This window comes from Oryx dammah, unplaced genomic scaffold (assembly GCF_014754425.2).
Source record: "Oryx dammah isolate SB20612 unplaced genomic scaffold, SCBI_Odam_1.1 HiC_scaffold_11050, whole genome shotgun sequence".
Lineage (NCBI taxonomy): Eukaryota > Metazoa > Chordata > Mammalia > Artiodactyla > Bovidae > Oryx > Oryx dammah.
Window position 1 is genome coordinate 581,923 of NW_024080444.1, and position 24,664 is coordinate 606,586.

Below are 24,664 nucleotides of genomic sequence, written 5' to 3' on the forward strand. Positions count from 1 at the left end.
CTTTTTATTTTACAGAGTTTCCTAGAGCAGCTCAACGTTGCTGGAGCCGCTTCGCTGGGAGGACTCTGTCAACAATCAGCACTTCATTGGCATTAACATGCAATAAAAGACAATGAAGCATGACTCAATTAAACCACAAAAATAAAACCTGTTTTCAGATAACATTAACCCAGTAGTTTTCAAAACCTATGTGGGGCTTCTGCTGCATGACTAGCATTAAGGTCAGTGCTTTGAAAACCTATGCCTAACCGTCTAACAAACCCACACACAAGGTGATTTAGAGGAAAGAGCAGAACTCTGTTTTATCTCCTTCTAGCACTGTATCCAGATATTTTACCACTGACAGCATGCAGTATCAATTAGATCTCACTACTGCAAAGATTAAGAACAAATTTTCCATCTGAGATGTCAATGGAAATTTAATTTGCACAGAAGACACAGTTTGGAAGACTTGTTTGTGAGTCAGCTTGATTTAAAACAAACAAACCAGAAAGGCTCATGCAGGGAATAGTTCAGAGAAAATATGAAAGCACCCAAGGTATGAACTCATAGGACATCTGATACCCTGACTGTGCCAATCAACACATTCCATGGCCAGAAAAGAGACGTTATACAACTGCCAAGGTTCTTGAGAAAAGATGGAGCTCTTCCACCAATACATAAAATGCACATATTTATGTCTCACTTAACCAGGAGGGATGGATGTGTTCCTTACAAAACCAGAGGTGGTTTTTTTGTTTGCTTGTTTTTGCTGTATTTGAAATATTTAACACTCTAGGCTTAAGCCTTCAGTAGTTTAGGTTTCATTATATTGAACATAATCATTTCAAGTTGTTCTCACCAAACGATACCATTTTTTAAAACTACTTGATTTTAACAAAGTGAAGACAAAATATACTCAAATATTATACAATAAAATTTTTTGAAGATTTCATTGTGTGGAAATTATTAAAGTTTTTTTCACTTCAATTGTAATTTTAAAAATGGATAAATGACTAGGGATATATGTTGAACTCATGGGTAAACAGTAAAGAAAAAATGCTCTGATGTATTTAAGATATGATTTATAAATTCTGAATCATTATTTTAAGCTACAATTAAGATAAAGTTTTCAAGTTTGAATTTCTTTTGTAAAAAAGCTATAGAAATATGCCAACAAAAAGGGAACCAAATTAAAACAATAGACCCTCATACCTTTTTAAAGCATGATACCTTTTTAAAGCTATGAACATTAAAATACATACTGAAGTCACAAGTTAATTTAAAAACTATCAAAAATGATGGCAATAGAAAAGTGACTAAATGTCCCAGCTAGACAATCACTGTTTATTGTATTCAGAAGCCAGGAATATAAAATGGAAACCTAAAAATATGTGAATTTCAATTGTGAAAGCAACTGATCAGAATAGTTTAAAAGAAGAAATTATTTTTGTTAGAAAATATTAAAAGATCAATGCATGAATCTTTTCAAAAAACATTAAAGTTTACTGGTTGTTTTAGTTTCCCATGGCTGCTATAACAAATTACTACAAATTTGTGGCTTAAAAGGCTTCCCTAATGGCTCAGACAGTAAAGAATCCTCCTGCAATGCATGAGACCCAGGCTTGATTTCTGGGTCAGGAAGATCCCCTGGGGAAGGGAATGGCTACCCACTCCAGTATTCTTGCCTGGAGAATTCTATGGACAGAGGAGCCTGGTGGGCTACAACTGTGGCTTAAAACAACACGAGTTTACTCTCTTACCTTTCTAGACCCTTGACAGGTAAGTCTGTTTCTTGGCCTATATTAGCTTCTAGCAGCACCTGTATCCTCAGCCCACAGTCACATCCTTCACCTTAGAAGGGCATCCCCTGAATCTCTGCTTCCATTATCATATCATCTTTTCCTCTCTGTAGTCAAATCAACTTCTGCCTCGCTCTCCCACAAGGACATTTGTGACTGCATTACCCAGCTTATCCAGGATTATCTCCCCATCTCAAGATCCTTAACTTAATCATACCCACAAAGTCCCTGTTACCATGTAAATTATGGTTCCAGGGATTAGACAGGGATATCTTTGGGGTCATTATTCAGTCTATGACATCAGTTCAAAAAACATCTTTTAAAAGCTCCATCTCCATCCTAGGAGATATACAAGTTAATGCTTTCTTGATCAGCTTTATTCAGCATATGCCATTATTTTCCATTGGGAAGTTACAGCTTGGTCAGGCTGGCTTACCATCAATAGCTTTCAACTGAGGGTCTGTCCAGAGCATTTGTGCAGTCTCTGAGCCCAATTTAGAGACACTGGGAAACAAAATAAATGGTGCTTCACGACCCAGATAATCACGATGGTGTGTGTGATCACTCACCTAGAGCCAGACATCCTGGAATGTGAAGTCAAGTGGGCCTTAGAAAGCATCACTATGAACAAAGCTATTGGAGTGATGGAATTCCAGTTGAGCTATTTCAAATACTGAAAGATGATGCTGTGAAAGTGCTACACTCAATATGTCAGCAAATTTGGAAAACTCAGCAGTGGCCACAGGACTGGAAAAGGTCAGTTTTCATTCCAATCCCAAAGAAAGGCAATGCCAAAGAATGCTCAGACTACCGCACAATTGCACTCATCTCACATGCTAGTAAAGTAATGCTCAAAATTCTCCAAGCCAGGCTTCAACAATATGTGAACCATGAACTTCCTGATGTTCAAGCTGGTTTTAGAAAAGGCAGAGGAACCAGAGATCAAATTGCCAACATCCACTGGATCATGGAAAAAGCAAGAGAGTTCCAGAAAAACATCTATTTTTGCTTTACTGACTATGCCAAAGCCCTTGACTGTGTGGATCACAATAAACTGTGGAAAATTCTTCAAGAGATAGGAATACCAGAGCACCTGACCTGCCTCTTGAGAAACCTGTATGCAGGTCAGGAAGCAACAGTCAGAACTGGACATAGAACAACAGACTGGTTCCAAATAGGAAAAGGAGTGCATCAAGGCTGTATATTGTCACCTTGCTTATTGAACTTATATGCAGAGTACATCATGAGAAACGCTGGCCTGGAAGAAACACAAGCTGGAACCAAGATTGCCGGGAGAAATATCAATAACCTCAGACATGCAGATGACACCACCCTCACGGCAGAAAGTGAGGAGGAACTAAAAAGCCTCTTGATGAAAGTGAAAGAGGAGAGTGAAAAAGTTGGCTTAAAGCTCAACATTCAGAAAACGAAGATCATGGCATCTGGTCCCATCACTTCATGGGAAATAGATGGGGTAACAGTGGAAACAGTGTCAGACTTTATTTTTTGGGCTCCAAAATCACTGCAGATGGTGACTGCAGCCATGAAATTAAAAGACACTTACTCCTTGGAAGAAAAGTTATGACCAACCTAGATAGCATATTGAAAAGCAGACACATCACTTTGCCAACAAAGGTCCATCTAGTCAAGACTATGGTTTTTCCAGTGGTCATGTATGGATGTGAGAGTTGGACTGTGAAGAAGGCTGAGTGCTGAAGAATTGATGCTTTTGAACTGTGGTGTTGGAGAAGACTTTTGAGAGTCCCTTGGACTGCAAGGAGATCCAACCAGTCCATTCTGAAGGCGATCAGCCCTGGGATTTCTTTGGAAGGAATGATGCTGAAGCTGAAACTCCAGTACTTTGGCCACCTCATGCAAAGAGTTGACTGATTGGAAAAGACTGATGCTGGGAGGGATTGGGGGCAGGAGGAGAAGGGGACGACCGAAGATGAGATGGCTGGATGGCATGACTGACTCGATGGACGTGAGTCTGAGTGAACTCCGGGAGTTGGTGATGGACAGGGAGGCCTGGCATGCTCCAATTCATGGGGTCGCAAAGAGTCAGACATGACTGAGTGACTGAACTGCACTGAACTGGGTCCTTTGAAAGGTAAGGATAAATGTTACTCTTCTTCACATTACTAGTCATACATAGGGAGGGGTGTGTTTTATCCAATCAATGGATAAATGATCTAGATTTCATACCAAAACACATTTCTGAAAATTATTCCTAACTAATCATGAAATTAAAAAAAAAAATTTCATCCTCTTTAAAAACTGCTAATTATTTCTTGAAGTCAGGCCTGGCAAAGTAGAAGTAATGTGGGCTTTGGAGTTATAGCTCTGGACTTAGTAATTACTAGGTTCTGTGTGATCTTAGGTAGTCAAATGCTTAACATTTTAGATGCTCAGTTATTCATCTATAAGATGGTAATGGAAATACCCAAGAGGTTTATATGTGAGAACATTAGAGTTTTGCTATAATAGCTGGCATAGAATGGTTGCTCAACAAATACCAGTTACTTTCCACTTTTTATATTAAAAAGGTAGTGTATAAAAAGTGCATAGTAAAATAAGATCGATTTACCATTGTTTAGTATTGTCTATAGAATGAGGAGGAGAAGGGGACGACCGAGGATGAGATGGCTGGATGGCATCACGGACTCGATGGACGTGAGTCTGAGTGAACTCCAGGAATTGGTGATGGACAGGGAGGCCTGGCGTGCTGCAATTCATGGGGTTGCAAAGAGTCGGACACGACTGAGCGACTGAACTGATAGAATGAATTCAGATATAACTTGTAAATATACTTTTTGGGGGGGGCAGTGCCACATGCTGGGGGATCTTAGCTCCCTAACCAAGGATCAAACTCACACCTCCTGCAGTGGAAGTGCAGAATCTTAACTACTGGATTGCCATGGAAATCACCTCTAACTGGTAAATAAAGTAACATGAAAATAGTAATGCTCTCATGAGCACTTGATAACAGATATTATAAATGTGAAATAAATAGTGTTGCCAAGTTTAGTAAAGTTAGACATTTTGGTAAAGTTATCATTCTACTATTTAAGAGGCTATTTACCATTGTCTTTAAATCATTACTGAATTGGCAGTTATCTGAATTGGCTTCCCTGATAACTGAGTTGGTAAAGAATCCGCCTGCAATGCAGGAGACCCCAGTTCGATTCCTGGGTTGGGAAGATCCCCTGGAGAAGGGAAAGGCTACCTACTCATGTATTCTGGCCTGGAGAATTCCATGGACTGTAGTCCATGGGGTAACAAAGAGTCGGACACAACTGAGCAACTTTCACTTTCTGGCAATTCTCTCAATTTCGTACACCTCTTTGCATTCTTATTACATCAGTCTAAAATGTTTATGTTAAACATGCTGGCAAAAATTCTCAATAAGTAAGCATGATTTAGGTGCCAAAACAATAACTTTAAGAATCCCTTTGATGGTGATGGACGATACAGTATTTTTCTAGATCACAGAAGGTAAGAAAATCTACATACTAAAGGGTAAAGTAAAAATTCTCTTCCCTTCAAAAAATATTTGAAGTTGTCCTCCTGAGAAAAGTCTACTTTATACATCATTCTTAAGGAAGTAAAGAAGCTGATAGAGCAACCATCCTCGTCAACACAACACAGATCTCAAATATGCAGCGATTGGTCACTGAGGTGCTCGGAAGCAGTCTAGAGTTTCTCAGATCTCCATAGGATATGTCATTAAATCTTCTCCTCCTGCTGGGCCTGACTTCTGGGGAAAAAAGCATATGGTATAAAAATTACTATATTTGGTAGTGAATACTAATGATTGCTCAGAAGGCTCATCCTTCAGTCTCTATGGCCTTTAGCATCTAGTTGGATACAAATGTGACATGCTTTGATTTGATTTAATAATCTTTTTGAATTTATAGTTCAGAATTAATTATATAAAGTTTATCTATAAAATCAGATACTCACATAAATGGAGAGACATATACATTTATTTCTGGTGTTATCCCATTAACAGACTGTAAAATTAAGGCGAGAAGACCAAGGTCTGTCCAAGGCAAAATTTACAAAGGTGCTCCTTCCCCTTTAATTACTAGGATATGGAAACAGATTTAACACAAACACACACACACCAGACATATATGTGATGTAAGGTGACATTGTTTTTGGAAGCTCAGTGATGTCATATGAACCATATTTGATACCTATATTGCCAATATCTTAATTACTATATGGAATGGCAAAAGAAAGTACTTTGAAACATGCAGAAATTATTCTATGATCTATATAAAAACAACAGCATTTTCTGTGTTATAATAAATTTGCAAGTTGAATTTCATACATGTTATATTACATTACACAGGGCATGTTCTTTAATATTCAAAACCCAGAATGGTTAATAAAAAGAACTCCAAGGAAAAAATTAAGAGAAATTTGGTTAAAGATGTTATTTTACTTCATAGAAATAGCTTTCTAAAGATTTATATAAAGCTTATTATATTGGCCCAGTACTATGAGAATACACAGTATGACAGTAATAGTGCTGTGTTATCTCAGATGGTGTAAATCACTTGGTTGATTTGGCTAATAAGTAAATAGAACACCAATTTTATTTACCAAGGCCAATTAATAAATTCTTAAAAACTGGGTATATTTGAATCAAATGTCACTGTAAAGTTAAGACAATATAGATTCCATAATACATACTGTTGTTTTCTAATGTATCTATAATGAAACATAATATAAAATATGGATTTTTGTATCAAAACTCTTCATCAGAAAGTACAGCTCACATCAGAAGTTAATATCACTGGGGAGTTAAATGATTAAAACAAAAACAAATAACGTATTACAAATAGCCTTTTGTTCTTCACTTACTATGATGCAAACTGCAAGGATTTCACCTTTAAGGGTTAAAGAGTTTAATCAATGTCAATGTCTGATCTTCTGAAGGCGATAAAGAACAGTCTGTCTAGCGATACCCAACAGAACATCACTTTGTCAAGCCACAAAGCACCCAAAAGCTTGTCAAGTAAGTTCCCAGAAACCTCTTTGTGGTTAGAACTCAGCTCCTTCTTGCTTGACCTATTATTTGATATTTGACCACTTGGTTGCAAGACACTTGCTCTTTCTAGCTGAAATGTCACTGGGGCATCTTGTCAGCTCCCCGACATCTCGGCCTGACATACAATTTTACTTTTGTGTGCTACAAGGCAGAAAATGCAGGGCAATGGCCTTGTTTTAAATTCTGTCAGCATCAAAGATGGGCGTCACTCTTGGGTCCTACCAACCACACAAACAAAAAAGAAGTCTATTTTGAAGGTCAAAACAGCCATTACCTTGAAGTTTTTCAGCTTATTCTAAATATGTTACGTGCTGTACTGGTGTGGGAACTGTCCTTAAAAAGTGCCTAAAAGCACCACAGACATCTTCCCAGCACAAGTGCTCGACTTTCTTATCAAAAGCAGGCTTGCTAAAAAGGAGGCGTTTTCAATGCCTGCAGGGACCAGATGCAGCAGTTAACTTAACTTGTTCAAATGGGCAAGTGGTATCATGTAGCTTTACAAGGAGCAACCTGACCTTCTCACATTGACCAGGAGTGACATTATTGTGCAGGAGGAGAAGCAGTCACATCATTTCTGTTTTGCACAACCTGCTTAAAGTTTGCAACTAAATGCTTGTCTTCAGTTGAGCTGACAAGAGAGAAGAGGGGGCTCAGTGAACCATGGCAGGGCTGCCATGAAATGACAGGAATCATTGGCATACATTTCAAATAGCTCTCTCAATCCTATTAAAGTATTGCAGTCCTGCTTTAAAATAGACAAGTATGAAACAACTTTGATAGATAGAGACTAAAATGGCTTATTGATTTTTTTAAGTCTGAAGGAAATTACCTAAAATGTGTCATTCTTTAACATTTAAAAATATGTTACATAAAAATGAGTAACTGTGATAATAAATAAAACTTGGAGGGGAAAAAAGTTGGTTATTTCATTATTCGAGGAGACATAGATACCTGAACACATCAAGATATTACACAATTTTTAAAAACCCATGGCCACTTGAGCTGAAACAAAATTCGACTGATAAGAAAATCCCCCATCACAACAATTTTAATTGTACTGTTAACTCTTCCTGCATGCTTTTTATTTCATAAAGTCATAATCCAATCTGAGCTGGTCGCTTGGCAGTAGCAGACACTGTCACTGGAGACGATTGAGATGATGCCAGGGGCGCAGGATTTATAAGTGTTTCCTTTAGGAAAGTGTAAGTTGTGTCAAGTTCAGCTTTCAATGGCAAAAAATCCCCAACATCAATTGTGTCAGCAGGAAGAGCAGCTCTTGAAGGAATGGAGAGATTTGAATGGTCCCGTGATCCTGTCTATGATACAAAAAGAAGAGAACAATAAACACAGAACTGAAAACTCAGAGTCTAAACCCATAAACAGAGAAGCGGACTAAGAATCATAATATGAAATGGGGTGGAAACAGCAATTTAAATAACCTATATGATAATACATAAATATTAAATTATTTTCCAAGTTGTGATAGAACCTCATTTGTTCTACATCATAAACTTGCCAGGACATCAGGAATTGGGCTAAACACTAAAACTTTGTAGAAAACTTTTATCAAGTTATTGAATCAAAAAGTCAGTACAATCAGGCATTTTTGCCTCTTCTTCCATCCACTGGCAAATTACAGAAACCAATTCTAATAATAATGTTTATTTCATTATGCTCTATGTGTGTGTGTGCTGAGTCGTTCAGTCGTGTCTGACTCTCTGCGACCCTGTGGACTGTAGCCCACCAGGCTCCTCTGTCCAGGGGATTCTCCAGGCAAGAACACTGGAGTGGGGTGCCATTTCCTCCTCCAGGGGATCTTTCTGATCCAGGAATTGAACCTGCTTCTCCTGCATTGGCAGGCAGATTCTTTACCACCAAGTTCACCTGGGAAGCCCTCTATAATATATGCTATATAATTGGGAGATTAGACCGCTTAGAAAATTCATAACTATGAATATTTGTGTGTTTAAGTTATCAGCCTGACTTATTTAATTGAACGATACAGCACAAAGAAAAACAAGTCAATCCTTGCACCCTATAGAAAATAGCATACCAACATATAAAATGCCAATTAAATGAACTATTTGTCTTTACCTTTAATAATACTGCCACCACCCTGTTTTAATGACGACTATTCTATTATAAGCATTTGGAAACCATATATCAAGATATGGGAATGCAACATGAAAACAGTTTGTCACATATTTTAAAACATTACTGCTACCCAGAAACTGTTGGAAATCAAACTTAAGAAAGCCACACACTCGTGAAATACTTAAAAACATAATTAATATTTTATTGAATCTATACATTTAAGTCTTAAGTAACAGCAGTAAACAGTAATTAACCCTTAACATAAATGAAGTCTTACTAGTAAAGCAGATAGGTGCTACTTTATGGCATTTATAGATAGGAGAAAAACAGCAATCAATTGTATGTCAGAATTTTCCAGATTCCCAGTAAATAAATGTTGCTGAAATAATAAGTCTAGTCCTAAGTGTCTCCATTAAAAAACACATTTATATTGCAGAGGTTTTAATAACAAAACATCTTTTTGGTAGATTCTCTTAAGGTTTTGACAACAAAACAGCATGAATGCTAAGGATCTGCTTTATTATGTCATATTATACAAAACCATTTCTACATGTGAAAGCGTGAAGGAAGCAATCTCTGGCTTCAGAAACATATTAGAAATTCAACTGTTGTATGCGTTACTATTTTTGTGGATTTTTTTTAAAACTACAACTGGAGAAAAATCAATGGCTGCACCTAACACCTAGTTCAGCAATTTTCTTTGATCTCCGTTCTTTTGATTTCTTGATTCTCCACTGCAAGCCTACAGCTGACGGAAATCATCTCTTTTTCTACTGGAAGTTAAAAAGAAAAAGGAAAAAAAAAAAAAAAACCACCTAAAATGGCCACTCAAATGGCTTTATGAAGGAGAGGATTTAGCTTATCCTTGCTGAAAGAAAAGAACTCCCAAGGTCATATGTTGACCCTGCTTAGAAGCGCTGATGAGATTTCACTTGCACAACCTTAATGGGTGACCAGATCAGTTCAGAACCAGAACAGAGGCATCTCATTACATCAGAGGCTGGAGGTATAGATTCCTGCACTTTTCCTGCTGCTAGAACCATCTTTGGTGATTTTTTTTTAGCCCTGCGTCTGAATTGGCGGCATTATTACTTGATCGATTTTGCTGCTGTAAAGACTACAATGCCATCTGCTAACTGATTCTGCCAGAACTGGGGGTAAGAGGGACAACGGAAGAGCAGGAGATGGTGGGGGTGATTCTCTTCATAATAAAACTCAGAGCAATCGTACTATTTATTATGATCAAAGAGTATTGGCAGGCAAGCCTTCAACAAGTTTCTTGTTACATCTTTATACTTCAGGTTCTGGTTTAAGAAAACTGTATATGTGCAGAATCAGACCAAGGAAGCTCAGCTACTCTGAGAAAATCTCCTTGATGCTTTAGACTAGAGAAAGATAACTGTGCCAAACTGACCAACCACTCCTGTTAGATATATCTTACTCAAATCCATATCCTGTACTTGAAATTTCCTTTTCTGTTCTTATGAGTCCATTGACCTAACATTACACATGAGGAAGGTTATCTTTAGGAAAGGTCTTTAACTGCTCACTTCCCCTTAATACATTCAGTGGATTTTAAACTCTACAAAGGGGTGCCTCTTCTACTTTTTCTAGTCTTACTTTTTCTTATATCTATTTTCCATCATGTAGCCTGAAAGCGTTTTTTTATTTCTAATATAAATTGTTTGACCAAATAACCTTGAAATGGGGTATTGTGTATGTCTTTGGTATTTCAAACCAGAGTCTCACTTTTTGTGTACCTGAGATTCAGATTTGATACACTAAAGAAATAATACATCCTAAACATGGGAAACAACTTTAAAAAGAAGAGATTTCTGTATCATACAGCAAATCCCCACTGGCTTTCTATCTTACATATGGTAATGCATATGTTTCAAGACTACTCTCTCAATTTGCCTCACCCTCTCCTTCCCCTGCTGTGTCCACAAGCCTGTTCCCTAGGCCTGCATCTCTATCTGGTGCTCTTTGACAACCTAGAGTGGTGGGATGGGGTGACAGCCGGAGGAGGTTCAAGAGGAAGGGGACATATATATATATGGCTGATTCATGCTGTGGTGTGGCAAAAACCAACACAATATTGTAAAGCAATTATCCCCCAATTAAGATTTTTTTAGTGGGAAAAAAGAAGAGATTTTTTTTGAAGATTTGCACTCCTCGAAAGACAAACCCTCCATCAAGTAAACAGACTTACTTTTGTGTAAATGAAAATAATTGTTTTTCTGTTACTGAGGTCATGTGCTATACTGCAGGCACCGCTAGAAAATAATCTTTTCCATGACACAATAAAATTTGATTTTAAGTCACTTAATAGCTTATAAGCAAACTAGCAAAAATTCTGGTGAGATCTTGATTTGAAAATATGATGTTAAAATAACAAGTAAATATGCTGTAAATAATATTCAGAAATATAACACTTTTAATATAACACAGAGAGTAAGAGGCAGTTAAATAACTTTTTATCAGAGACCATTAAAAGTTAATATTCACCATCTGATATTATATTTTAAATCTGTGGTCATTTAAGCTACTTTTTAAACTGCTGAGGTGTTCTGATGTAAATCAAACTGCTGAGGTGTTCTCATGTAAATCAAAATTTAGGCAATTTTTAAAAAAGAAATTAGCTACCTGAAATAAAAGCTAGGTGTCATGTGAATCTTTATAGAGGCACTTTTATTTACTTAATAAGCTGTAAATGATTCTATTTGAGCTGTTATAGTCCATCAGTTAAATATATATTCACAATACAAAATGTGTCTACTAAATTTCTGTATTTTAAAAATCTTATGAAATATAGTAATTAGACAGGTCCATTAACCATTTTTCAAGACTTTAATATCTCCATTTTCTAAGGGTGTTTTTTAACAACAAAAATAAATATAGCACTAGTGTAATAATAAGATAACGACTGAACTGTCTATATATCAAAGTCACTTTGCAGACCAAGGCTTCTAAAACAATGACTGTCTCTAAGCCATCTGTCTCCTGTGCAGCATTTACGATAAAGTTAAGTCTTCCAGAATCTAGTAGTATAAAAAATGAGGAGTGATTTAATTTAGTAAGCCTGAATAGTATTGCAAGGATATTATGCCAGGCAAATAGTATGGTGAAAGGAGTACTGGACTAGAGATCAGAAGACTGTATTTTTTCCCTCCCAGTTCTGTTACAATTCAGCTGTGTCATTTAGGTGAGTGAATTAGTACTCCTAGGTCTCACTTCCTTTGCCTAAAAAAATGAAGAGCAGATGATACCATTCTAATGGCAGAAAGTGAAGAGGAACTGAAGAGCCTCTTGATGAGAGTGAAAGGGGAGAGGGAGAAAGCTGACTTCTTAAACTGCAACATCCAAAAAACTAAGATCACTTCATAGCAAATAGGTTGGGGGGGGAGTGGAAACAGTGACAGATTTTATTTTCTTGGCCTCCAAAATCATGATGGATGATGACTGCAGCCATGAAATTAAAAGACGTTTGCTCCTTGGAAGAAAAGCTATGACAAACGTAGACAAAAGTATTAAAAAACAGGGACATCACTTTGCCGACAAAGGTCCAGAGTAGTCACGTATGGATGTGAGAGTTGGACCATAAAGAAGGCCTAGCATCAAAGAACTGATGCTTTTGAACTGTGGTGCAGGAGAAGACTTTTGAGAGTCCCTTAGACTGCAAGGAGATCAAATCAGTCAATCTTAAAGGAAATCAACCCTGAATATTCATTGGAAGGACTGATGCTGAAGCTGAAGCTCCAAGACTTTGGGCCACCTGGTGCAAAGAGCTGACTCATAGGAAGAAACCCAAATGCTGGGAAAGACTGAGGACAGGAAGAGAAGGGGGCAAGAGAGGATGAGATGGTTGGATGGCATTACTGACTCAATGGACATGAGTCTGAGCCAGCTCTAGGAGATAGTGAAGGACAGGGAAGCTAGGAGTGCTGCAATTCATGGAGTTGCAAAGCGTTGGATATGACTTAGTAACTGAACAACAGGACTCTTTCTAGCTCTGAAGTTCTACATGTCCACCATGATTCCAACCCATGATGATGTATGGCATAAGGTTAACACCTAACTTTTGTGAATAAATCAGAGTTCCTAAACATAATTCTTCAGATTTTGAGAGGATATAGATGGGCCACTCTTAAGGCGAAGGAATACATACTGCAGATGATTCTTTAAAAAAGCCAAATAGATAATAAAATTAGCCATAGTTTAGATGAGGTAGCTACATTCAATTAAATTCTGTGATACATTTTTTATTACTTTGACCTCCATGATGATGTTTTAAGCTCTGTAAATTATTGACTGATTTTAAGTAGAGTACGCAGCTCTACATAAACTGTGGAAGGAATCAAAGTACCCACAAGAGGGCCTTATGAAGAGGCTCCCTTGCCATTTCTACTTTAGCTCCTAATACGTTCTTATCACTAGAGTCTTAGTAATCAGAACACAGAATTTTCTTCCTTCTGAATGCTTCAAGTTAGTTAACCAAATTTTACCTATTTTCTACTTTTGCCATTAGGCCTCACAGGATACTACAGTTTATACAGTCAGATTTGACAATAATTACATGTATAGTTTTCTCTTGTGGAATGCTTAGTTATGCACCTCAGATATCTGTCTATCTATCTGTTTATTCATTAAACCACACACACATATACATATACCTAATAAATATAGCTACACACATATACTTGCTATACATATACATGTGTGTATATAAACATATACAAATATAGATATATATATACCCCTGCTAGCACATTATTAAATATTTATTCCTTGGAGTCATCAATTATAACTTTGAGTTACCAATACCAAACATGTAGAAATATTTTACACATTCCTTCCTCCATAAGTTATTACGACCTTAGTACAGACCAGTTTCATCTTTAGTTCACTAACAAGATAGGCTAGGTGGCGATATGTTAGTCAGCAGGGCCCTGTAAAACAGTCTCCAGAGAGAGAGAGAACACGATCTGAGAAGTTTAGACACTTAGAGATTAAAAAGGAAGGGCAATCATAAAGGGAGAAACAAATCAGAAAAGAGAGGTAGAAGATACTAATAACCAACTCGATTCACATCACAGCAATTTACTCCTCAAGCAGACGGTTCACATTCGTTCGAAAGCCAGAGTTCTTAAGTCAGTCTGGTTCAGTTTCAGCCTCAACGACTTGGTTAATGTGGTAGATTAATTGGATTATGCCTTCCTTACAAGCATGCTCCTTGCCACGTGACCCTGCAGTTGTTTGCAGCCTGGTTCACAAGCACACTGTTGCCCTACCCAGCTAGTCTAGCATTTCCTCACTTGTACTCTATAATCTGCTTACATGGACTTGCAGATTATTACATAGGCTTGAGGCTTCCCTGATACCTCAATTGGTAAGGAATCCATCTGCAATGCAGGAGACCCCAGTTCAATTCCTGGGTCGGGAAGATCTGCTGGAGAAGGGACAGGCTATCTACTCCAGTATTCTGGCCTAGAGAATTCCGTCCATGGGGTCGCAAAGTCGGACACAGACATGACTGAGTGATTTTCACTTCACTTCACCTTACATGGACTTGTGAGTCAGGAAATAAGATGTTCCATAGCTCACATCTGCCTCTGGTCTGTTCACTGTCTGGTATACACCTCTATCCTTTGTGGGATGAGTGTGCCTTCTCTACCTTTCAGACTCTGCCAAGGTTCCCCTCCTTGTAAGCCCTTTTCAGCTCATTGCCACACACTTCCCCAACTGCTGTGAGCTGCTACATTCAATCACATGTTGGCATTCCTTTGTGAACATTTATTTTTCTGTTTTCACTTATTTGTATTCATTCATCTCCCCAGAAAACTATAAGCACCTAGGGTAATGGAATCATGACTTTGTATTCCTAGCACTTAGAAGAGTATCTGAAAATAAGATTTCCAACTGATGAATGAATAAACAAGCCACTCATGTTATTATTTCATGATTTTGGCTTTATATTTTATATTTGGTTATTTCACATATATACAGATTATGTCACAATTAAAAGTAGCACAGTGAACTGGAAAGAATTCAGGCTTTGCACCCCAAGACACATATTAATCAAATTAGCAAAGATCAAACACAAAGAACAACTATTAAAAGCAGCAAGGGAAAAACAACAAATAACACACAAGGGGATTCCCGTAAGGATAACAGCTGATCTCTCAATAGAAACTCTTCAGGCCAGGAGGGAATGGCAAGATATACTTAAAGTGATGAAAGAAAATAACCTACAGCCCAGATTACTATACCCAGCAAGGATCTCATTCAAATACGAAGGAGAAATCAAAAGCTTTACAGACAAGCAAAAGCTGAGAGAATTCAGCACCAACAAACCAGCTCTCCAACAAATTCTAAAGGATATTCTCTAGACAGGAAACACAAAAAGGGAGTATAAACCCGAACCCAAAATAATAAAGTAAATGGCAACGGGATCATACTTATCAATAATTACCTTAAACGTAAATGGATTGAATGCCCCAACCAAAAGGCAAAGACTGGCCGAATGGATACAAAAACAAGAACCCTCTATATGCTGCTTACAAGAGACTCACCTCAAAACAAGGGACACATACAGACTGAAAGTGAAGGGTTGGAAAAAGATATTCCATGCAAATAGAGACCAAAAGAAAGCAGGAGTGGCAATACTCATATCCGATAAAATAGACTTTAAAACAAAGGCTGTGAAAAGAGACAAAGAAGGCCACTACATAATGATCAAAGGATCAATCCAAGAAGAAGATATAACAATTATAAATATATATGCATCCAATATAGGAGCACCGCAATATGTAGGACAAATGCTAACAAGTATGAAAGGGGAAATTAACAACACAATAATAGTGGGAGACTTTAATACCCCACTCACACCTATGGACAGATCAACTAAACAGAAAATTAATAAAGAAACGCAAACTTTAAATGATACATTAGACCAGTTAGACCTAATTGATATCTATAGGACATTTCACCCCAAAACAATGAATTTCACCTTTTTCTCAAGTGCTTATGGAACCTTCTCCAGGATAGATCACATCCTGGGCCATAAATATAACCTTGATAAATTCAAAAAAATCGAAATCATTCCAAGCATCTTTTCTGACCATAATGCATTAAGATTAGATCTCAATTACAGGAGGAAAACTATTAAAAATTCCAACATATGGAGGCTGAACAACACGCTTCTGAATAACCAACAAATCACAGAAGAAATTAAAAAAGAAATCAAAATATGCATAGAAACTAATGAAAATGAAAACACAACAACCCAAAACCTGTGGGACACTATAAAAGCAGTGCTAAGAGGAAAGTTCATAGCAATACAGGCATACCTCAAGAAACAAGAAAAAAGTCAAATAAATAACCTAACTCTACACCTAAAGCAACTAGAAAAGGAAGAATTGGAGAACCCCAGAGTTAGCAGAAGGAAAGAAATCTTAAAAATTAGGGCAGAAATAAATGCAAAAGAAACAAAAGAGACCATAGCAAAATCAACAAAGCCAAAAGCTGGTTCTTTGAAAGGATAAATAAAATTGACAGACCACTAGCCAGACTCATCAAGAAGCAAAGAGAGAAAAATCAAATCAATAAAATTAGAAATGCAAATGGAGAGATCACAACAGACAACACAGAAACACAAAGGATCATAAGAGACTACTATCAGCAATTATATGCCAATAAAATGGACAATCTGGAAGAAATAGACAAATTCTTAGAAAAGTACAATTTTCCAAAACTGAACCAGGAAGAAATAGATAATCTTAACAGACCCATCACAAGCACGGAAATTGAAACTGTAATCAGAAATCTTCCAGCAAACAAAAGCCCGGGTCCAGACGGCTTCACAGCTGAATTCTACCAAAAATTTAGAGAAGAGTTAACACCTATCCTACTCAAACTCTTCCAGAAAATTGCAGAGGAAGGGAAACTTCCAAACTCATTCTATGAGGCCACCATCACCCTAATACCAAAACCTGACAAAGATACTACAAAAAAAGAAAACTACAGGCCAATATCACTGATGAACATAGATGCAAAAATCCTCAACAAAATTCTAGCAATCAGAATCCAACAACACATTAGAAAGATCGTACACCATGACCAAGTGGGCTTTATCCCAGGGATGCAAGGATTCTTCAATATCCTCAAATCAATCAATGTAATTCACCACATTAACAAATTGAAAAATAAAAACCATATGATTATCTCAATAGATGCAGAGAAGGCCTTTGACAAAATTCAACATCCATGTATGATAAAAACTCTCCTGAAAGCAGGAATAGAAGGAACATACCTCAACATAATAAAAGCTATATATGACAAACCCACAGCAAACATTATCCTCAATGGTGAAAAATTGAAAGCATTTCCCCTAAAGTCAGGAACAAGACAAGGGTGCCCACTTTCACCACTACTATTCAACATAGTTCTGGAAGTTTTAGCCACAGGAATCAGAGCAGACAAAGAAATAAAAGGAATCCAAATTGGAAAAGAAGAAGTAAAACTCTCACTGTTTGCAGATGACATGATCCTCTACATAGAAAACCCTAAAGACTCTACCAGAAAATTACTAGAGCTAATTAATGAATATAGTAAAGTTGCAGGATATAAAATCAACACACAGAAATCCCTTGCATTCCTATACACTAATAATGAGAAAGTAGAAAAAGAAAATAAGGAAACAATTCCATTCACCATTGCAACAAAAAGAATAAAATACTTAGGAATATATCTACCTAAAGAAACTAAAGACCTATATACAGAAAACTATAAAACACTGATGAAAGAAATCAAAGAGGACACTAATAGATGGAGAAATATACCATGCTCATGGATCAGAAGAATCAATATAGTGAAAATGATTATACTACCCAAAGCAATTTACAAATTCAATGCAATCCCTATCAAGATACCGGCAATATTTTTCACAGAACTAGAACAAATAATTTCAAGATTTGTATGGAAATACAAAAAACCACGAATAGCCAAAGCAATCTTGAGAAAGAAGAATGGAACTGGAGGAATCAACTTGCCTGACTTCAGGCTCTACTACAAAGCCACAGTCATCAAGACAGTATGGTATTGGCACAAAGAGAGAAATATAGACCAATGGAACAAAACAGAAAGCCCAGAGATAAATCCACACACATATGGACACCTTATCTTTGACAAAGGAGGCAAGAATATACAATGGAGTAAAGACAATCTCTTTAACAAGTGGTGCTGGGAAAACTGGTCAACCACCTGTAAAAGAATGAAACTAGATCACTTTCTAACACCGCACACAAAGATAAACTCAAAATGGATTAAAGATCTAAATGTAAGACCAGAAACTATAAAACTCCTAGAGGAAAACATAGGCAAAACACTCTCCGACATAAATCACAGCAGGATCCTCTATGATCCACCTCCCAGAATTCTGGAAATAAAAGCAAAAATAAACAAATGGGACCTAATTAAAATTAAAAGCTTCTGCACAACAAAGGAAAATATAAGCAAAGTGAAAAGACAGCCTTCCGAATGGGAGAAAATAATAGCAAATGAAGCAACTGACAAACAACTAATCTCAAAAATATACAAGCAACTCCTGCAGCTCAATTCCAGAAAAATAAACGACCCAATCAAAAAATGGGCCAAAGAACTAAATGGACATTTCTCCAAAGAAGACATACGGATGGCTAACAAACACATGAAAAGATGCTCAACATCACTCATTATTAGAGAAATGCAAATCAAAACCACAATGAGGTACCACTTCACACCAGTCAGAATGTCTGCGATCCAAAAATCTGCAAGCAGTAAATGCTGGAGAGGGTGTGGAGAGAAGGGAACCCTCCTACACTGTTGGTGGGAATGCAAACTAGTACAGCCACTATGGAGAACAGTGTGGAGATTCCTTAAAAAATTGCAAATAGAAATGCCTTATGACCCAGCAATCCCACTGCTGGGCATACACACCGAGGAAACCAGAAAGGAAAGAGACACATGTACCCCAATGTTCATCGCAGCACTGTTTATAATAGCCAGGACATGGAAACAACCTAGATGTCCATCAGCAGATGAATGGATAAGAGAGCTGTGGTACATATACACAATGGAGTATTACTCAGCTGTTAAAAAGAATACATTTGAATCAGTTCTGATGAGATGGATGAAACTGGAGCCACTATACAGAGTGAAGTAAGCCAGAAAGAAAAACACCAATACAGCATACTAACACATATATATGGAATTTAGAAAGATGGCAATGATGACCCTGTATGCAGGACAGCAAAAAAGACACAGATGGGTATAGCGGACTTTTGGACTCAATGGGAGAGGGAGAGGGTGAGATGATTTGGGAGAATGACATTGAAACATGTATAATATCATGTAAGAATCGAATTGCCAGTCTATGTCCGATGCAGGATATGGCACGCTTGGGGCTGGTACGCGGGGATGACCCAGAGAGATGTTGTGGGGAGGGGGGTGGGAGGGGGGTTCATGTTTGGGAACGCATGTACACCTGTGGTGGATTCATGTCAATGTATGCCAAAACCAATACAGAATTGTAAGGGGGGTGGGAGGGGAGTTCATGTTTGGGAACACATGTACACCCATGGTGGATTCATGTCAATGTATGCCAAAACCAATACAGAATTGTAAAGTAAAAAAAAATAAATTATATAAAAAAGAATAAATAAATAAATAAATAAATAAGAATTCAGGCTTTGAAGCTGAAGAGGCCTCGGGTTCTGAGTCTGCCGTGTACTCACTATGTGATCTAAGACATGTTTCTTAACCTGTTTGAGCCTGCATCTTATCCATTATATATGAAGACTAATCCTTTATGGAGCTGTTACAAGGATTAAATGAAAATAATATACAAAAAAATGCATAACATACAGTAGCTCCCCTTCGCCTCTCTTTCTACTCTTCTCAAGTGATAATAAACTCCAAATTTTGAACTAACATGTATGAACATAAATGTCAGGCACCGTGCTAGGTTTAGCTTTATAGGCATTATCTCAATTCTCATAGCCACTCAATGGGAAGGTACTACTACTCTTCATTTTATAGTCAAAGAACCAGGGATCACAAGAGAGGCAAGCACTGCTCCACGTTGCACAGCTTGTTAAGTGCTGCAAAGGGATCCAACTCTTGATCCATGATTCTTCTCCCCTTATGCCTGGCCACCACCTTATCACATCACCCAAAGAAGACACAGCCTCAGGCTTATTCATATCCAGAGCTATTTCATAAAGACAGTAAGGGCTCAACAAATCTCTGTGAAAGTGGAAAAGAAAAGCATGTAGATTGTACTAGAGGTTAAAAATAGATGTTTCTCTTTTTGATAATATGGTTTCTTATAGTCCACTTGAATATCCACAGTACTGGAGTAAATGAATAGATTTTATGACATTTACATAAAATAAAAGTTCTAGCCCTTTCACCAAAGAAGCTTGTATGTTGTTACATTCAGAGATTACACTCAGTGCTGAAGTTTTAAATTACACTATAACAGTTAAACTTTAATTTTAAATTGCTTTAAAGATGTCTTTTGCCTGACAAGATAACAATTCCCATTTTCTTCTCTTGGATGTTTAGATTTCCTGACATGACTGAGGTTGGAAATAGAGTCAAAGAATTTTCCCAGATGGCTTTTGTTCTTTCTTTTCTTATGTTCCTTCACACTCCTGTGCTCCCAGTCTGCTCCTTTCCCGGCAATTCTGATATCCCTGACAGTAGAGAATACTAGAAATGGCCAGAAAATTCAAAAAAGACCATTTCCCCCCTGGATCTTAAGAATATAAAATTTTCAAACAATCAGAGAGAATGTGAAAAGTAAATATATCCATACACTCATGTATATTAAAAAGGGACAAAAATTGGATAAATAAAAATTTATGCTTAATTAATTGAATTAATTGAATAAATAAACTTAATAGAAAATTGCCATTGCAAAACTGAAATGAAAAGCTGATAAAATATATGCAACACACATGATAGCCATAGGGTAGTTTTCTTAAAAAAAAAACTTATGAAAATCAAGAAAAAGAAGAACCTAATTAGAAAATAGGCTCCGGATAGTGCATTTACTAATACTGGATTCAGCTGTAACAGGAAACTCAAAATGTCTGTGGCTTTAACAAGAAAGAAGTTTATTTCTCTCTGATAAAGCTATATGAAACTACCAGGTATCCAGACTGCTTCTACCTTGGGTTCCACAGTCTCGGTATGTGGCTTCCACCTCCAGGATCCAAAATGGTTGCTCAAGTTCCAGCCATTATGTCTGCATTCTAGCCAGAAGAAAGAAGGACAGTAAAGGAGAAGGTATCACTTACATTTGAAAACATCTCCTAAAATCAGAGTACTTTTGTTTACACCCCATTGGCTAGAATTTAGTCATGTGGCTAACTTAGTTTCAGGGGAGTCTGAAAAATACAGCTTCCCCCTGCCCCTGAATGGCCTGGGTAATAGCCAGAGGTTCAATTACAAAGAAAGAATGAGAAAAGAGATCAGGAAACCACTGACAGCCTCCACCTCAGATATATATTGGCTGCTTGGTGGAGGGCAGAGAAATACAATAACCAATAAACATATAAAAAAAAGAGGTAAACCTCATTCACAATTAAAGAAACGCAACACAAAATGTGACAATGAAAGCTTACTTTTTGCCTATAAAATAGCCAAAAATTTAGATGTCTGATGAAACCTACTGCTAAGAGAGGGAAACAGGCAAGTTCCTACCACATAGGCTGGGCTGTACTCTGGTGCAAACTTTTGGGAAGACAAAACTTAAATTGTACCTGTTTTTGATTCAGCAATTCCTCTGTTAGACATTTCTTCTATGGCTACACCCACAGAAGCTCACCAAGATGAGCGTACAGACGCATTCATCAAAGAATTCTTTTAGAAAAACACTTTTAAAATGAAACTGAAGTGTTAAGTGAAGTATGATACAATCATATCGTACAACAATTTTGAAAACTGATGTAAATATGTAAATACTGATGTAGAAATACATCCAAGTGAAATAAGATTCAAAACAGTGCACGCTCATGTGCACGCACGTGCAGATGTCTGTGTGTGTGTATAAAGAGAAAGAACCCATTTGTATGAAAAAATACATAAATAAGTACAGGGAATTCCCTGGCAGTCCAGTGGTTAGGACTTTGTGCTTCCACTACAAGGAGCTTGGTTCAATTCCTGATTGGGGAACTGAGATCCCACATGCTGCACAGAGCAGCCAAAAGAACAGTATAAACACATACATGTATACATATATCTTTTCTTCTTTCTGGAAAGAGAATCACAGAAACTGCTAATTGTTTATAGAAAAGGGGAATAAACTGGAGAATATAAGGGAAAAGCTTTGAAAGTCCAAAATATTTTCTTTCTGTGTTTTTTTTTATCTTTAAAACTACTGAATCACAATCAAAGGTTTTAAACTGGCAGTTCACAAAAGTCAAAATACAACTGATTAACAAACAAATGGGAAAAATGGTAACTGCCAATAGTAATCAAAAACATAAGGGAAATGAGATGTTTATTACCAATCAAAATTCAATTTAAAAAATTGTGATAATTGATGTTCGTGAAGGCATTAAAAAACAGGCATTCACAAATTGCTAGTGATGTGCGAATTGATTGAACCATTTGGATTATAACTTGGCAACTGTCTGGAAATAGTTAAAGCCACTGACCCAACAATTCCATTTATGATTAGTTTCTTAATGTTAATAACAGACAAAAGTTAGAAATAATCTGATATTCAATAACAGAAGTACATTTAAGTAAGCTTTAGCCACTTGATGGAATATTATATGGCTATAAAATTTATGGTTATATTAACAAATAGTTGTAGAACACAGACAAATGCTGAGGCTTGACCAGGGGTCGGAAGCCTTTTTCTATTGAGGATCAGATAAATATTTCATGCTTTGCAAGCCATATGTCTCTGTTGCAACTACTAAACTCTGCTGTTGTAGCCCCAAAGCAACTATAGATAATATATGTGAATGAATTAGTGTGGCTATGTTCCAATAAAACCGCATTAATGAACACTGAAATTTGAATTTACCATAATTTTCACATCATGAAATATTATTCTTTTTTTAATTCATTTTTTAAACATTTAAAAATGTAAAAACCATTCTTAGTTTACAGGCTATACAAAAACAGATGGAAAGTAGATTTGGTTCACAGGCTGTGCTTTTGCCCACCCTTGAGCAAGACTATATAAATGAAAATGAGATACACAAAATTACATAGGATACTTGTTGTGAGGTATTGAGACTGCAGGAATTTTTTCCCTAAGCTTCTGAATTTTCCAATTATCTATAGCACTTTTATAACGAAAACTGCTTTATTGAAAAAGACTAATTTTATACATACTGAAACCCATATTTTAGTATAGTTAGAACTCTGAACTGTGTGGTCAAAATGAAATGTAATTGGTTTGTTAAAGGTCTCAGAGGGGAGGTCGTGAACCAAGTGTTTTCGCAAGTTTTGAAAATCGGATTTTAATTTAGCTGAGAACACTTTCTTCCTTCAACGTTTCCAGGTATCTAACTCATACCCACCATCTGACATTAAGTACACACACACGAGTAACTCGCACCTCTGTACAAGCGTAGCTCCTCACGTGGAGTGCCTACTTACAACCTGCGTGCCTTCATTTAACTCCAAACAGCACTTCCCGCCGCCAAGTTACGACTTCTGTGGTCAAAACGCACACATGTCACACTCTCTCTGGGAACTATTAAGCAAAAGTTTTCTGACCACTTTTTCATTACTGAAGAATTTCCTCTTAAAGTTATAAGTCCTTTTTTATTCAATGTCAAAAATTTAGTAATATCTGGAAGCTATAAACTTAGACCTTCTAGCAGCATGTTTTTCTCTGAGTAGCAATACTGGCCATGCCCTCAGGTAAAAAAGAGCAGAAGAAGGAAGAAACATCTAAAATTTAAAGCTGTTTGAAAGAGATGGTTTTCCTTAATCTCACTAACATGGTATCTGTCAGTCACATATTTCAACAAAATTAGCAATAAATTCGCATGTTAAAAATCAAAACCCATTTTTTCCTACTCCTCCCTTCCAGGGCTGGTTTAAACTATGCTCCTTTGTTACTCCACTTTAATCAAACCTGAAATCACCAGCCATTCTTCATGAAATGTTGCAAACAGTCTTCATTCCCCTGCTGATGATCGAAGAGATCTGTGCTATATTCCCCAGGGATGCTGACCCTTTGGCCAGTGCCCCAGCTGGGCCTTTCTGGAGGGACTGGTTATCTTGAGTTAAAAGAATGTGGCCTCTCTGTTTCTCAGTGAGAGAGGAACCTTTCAGATGTAAGACAAATCATGTGATCTGGGGTTCACATCTGTGGAATGCCTTCCAATCACAACAAGCACTGGGGCATACGTTCCAAAACAAACCACTTAGCTGGCAATGACATTTCCTTTACATGATAGGCAGGAATGCTACTTCTGATAGAACCAGGCCATTTCCAGCAGTCTCAAACCAAACCCATCTCTAGGGAGAACATCTTATAGAACTGTGAGAGTAATGCAGCAACCACAAAATTCCAAAATAATAGAGCTACGGATTCCATTTCAAGAACCTACTCCCTGCATGACCCATTCCATATGATAAGACTTTCCCCAAGACAGTATTAGGACCCTAAATTAGCTCCACTCACTAATTCTTTTAATAGATATCTACTATCTATTAA

The 24,664-nt window shown here is 37.1% G+C and overlaps 1 protein-coding gene across 2 annotated transcripts in view; it reads right to left on the reverse strand.

Annotated features, from left to right (window-relative positions):
• Positions 1 to 5,747: 5,747 nt before the first annotated feature.
• LOC120860199 (coiled-coil domain-containing protein 171) overlaps positions 5,748 to 24,664 on the reverse strand; it is a 334,015-nt gene continuing 315,098 nt past the window's right edge. For both annotated transcript variants that reach the window (XM_040235975.1, XM_040235974.1), the window contains one exon: positions 5,748 to 8,156. In XM_040235975.1, the coding sequence (XP_040091909.1) occupies positions 7,935 to 8,156 (222 nt within the window). In that variant the 3' untranslated portion in view covers positions 5,748 to 7,934. The remainder of the gene's footprint in view (positions 8,157 to 24,664) is intronic.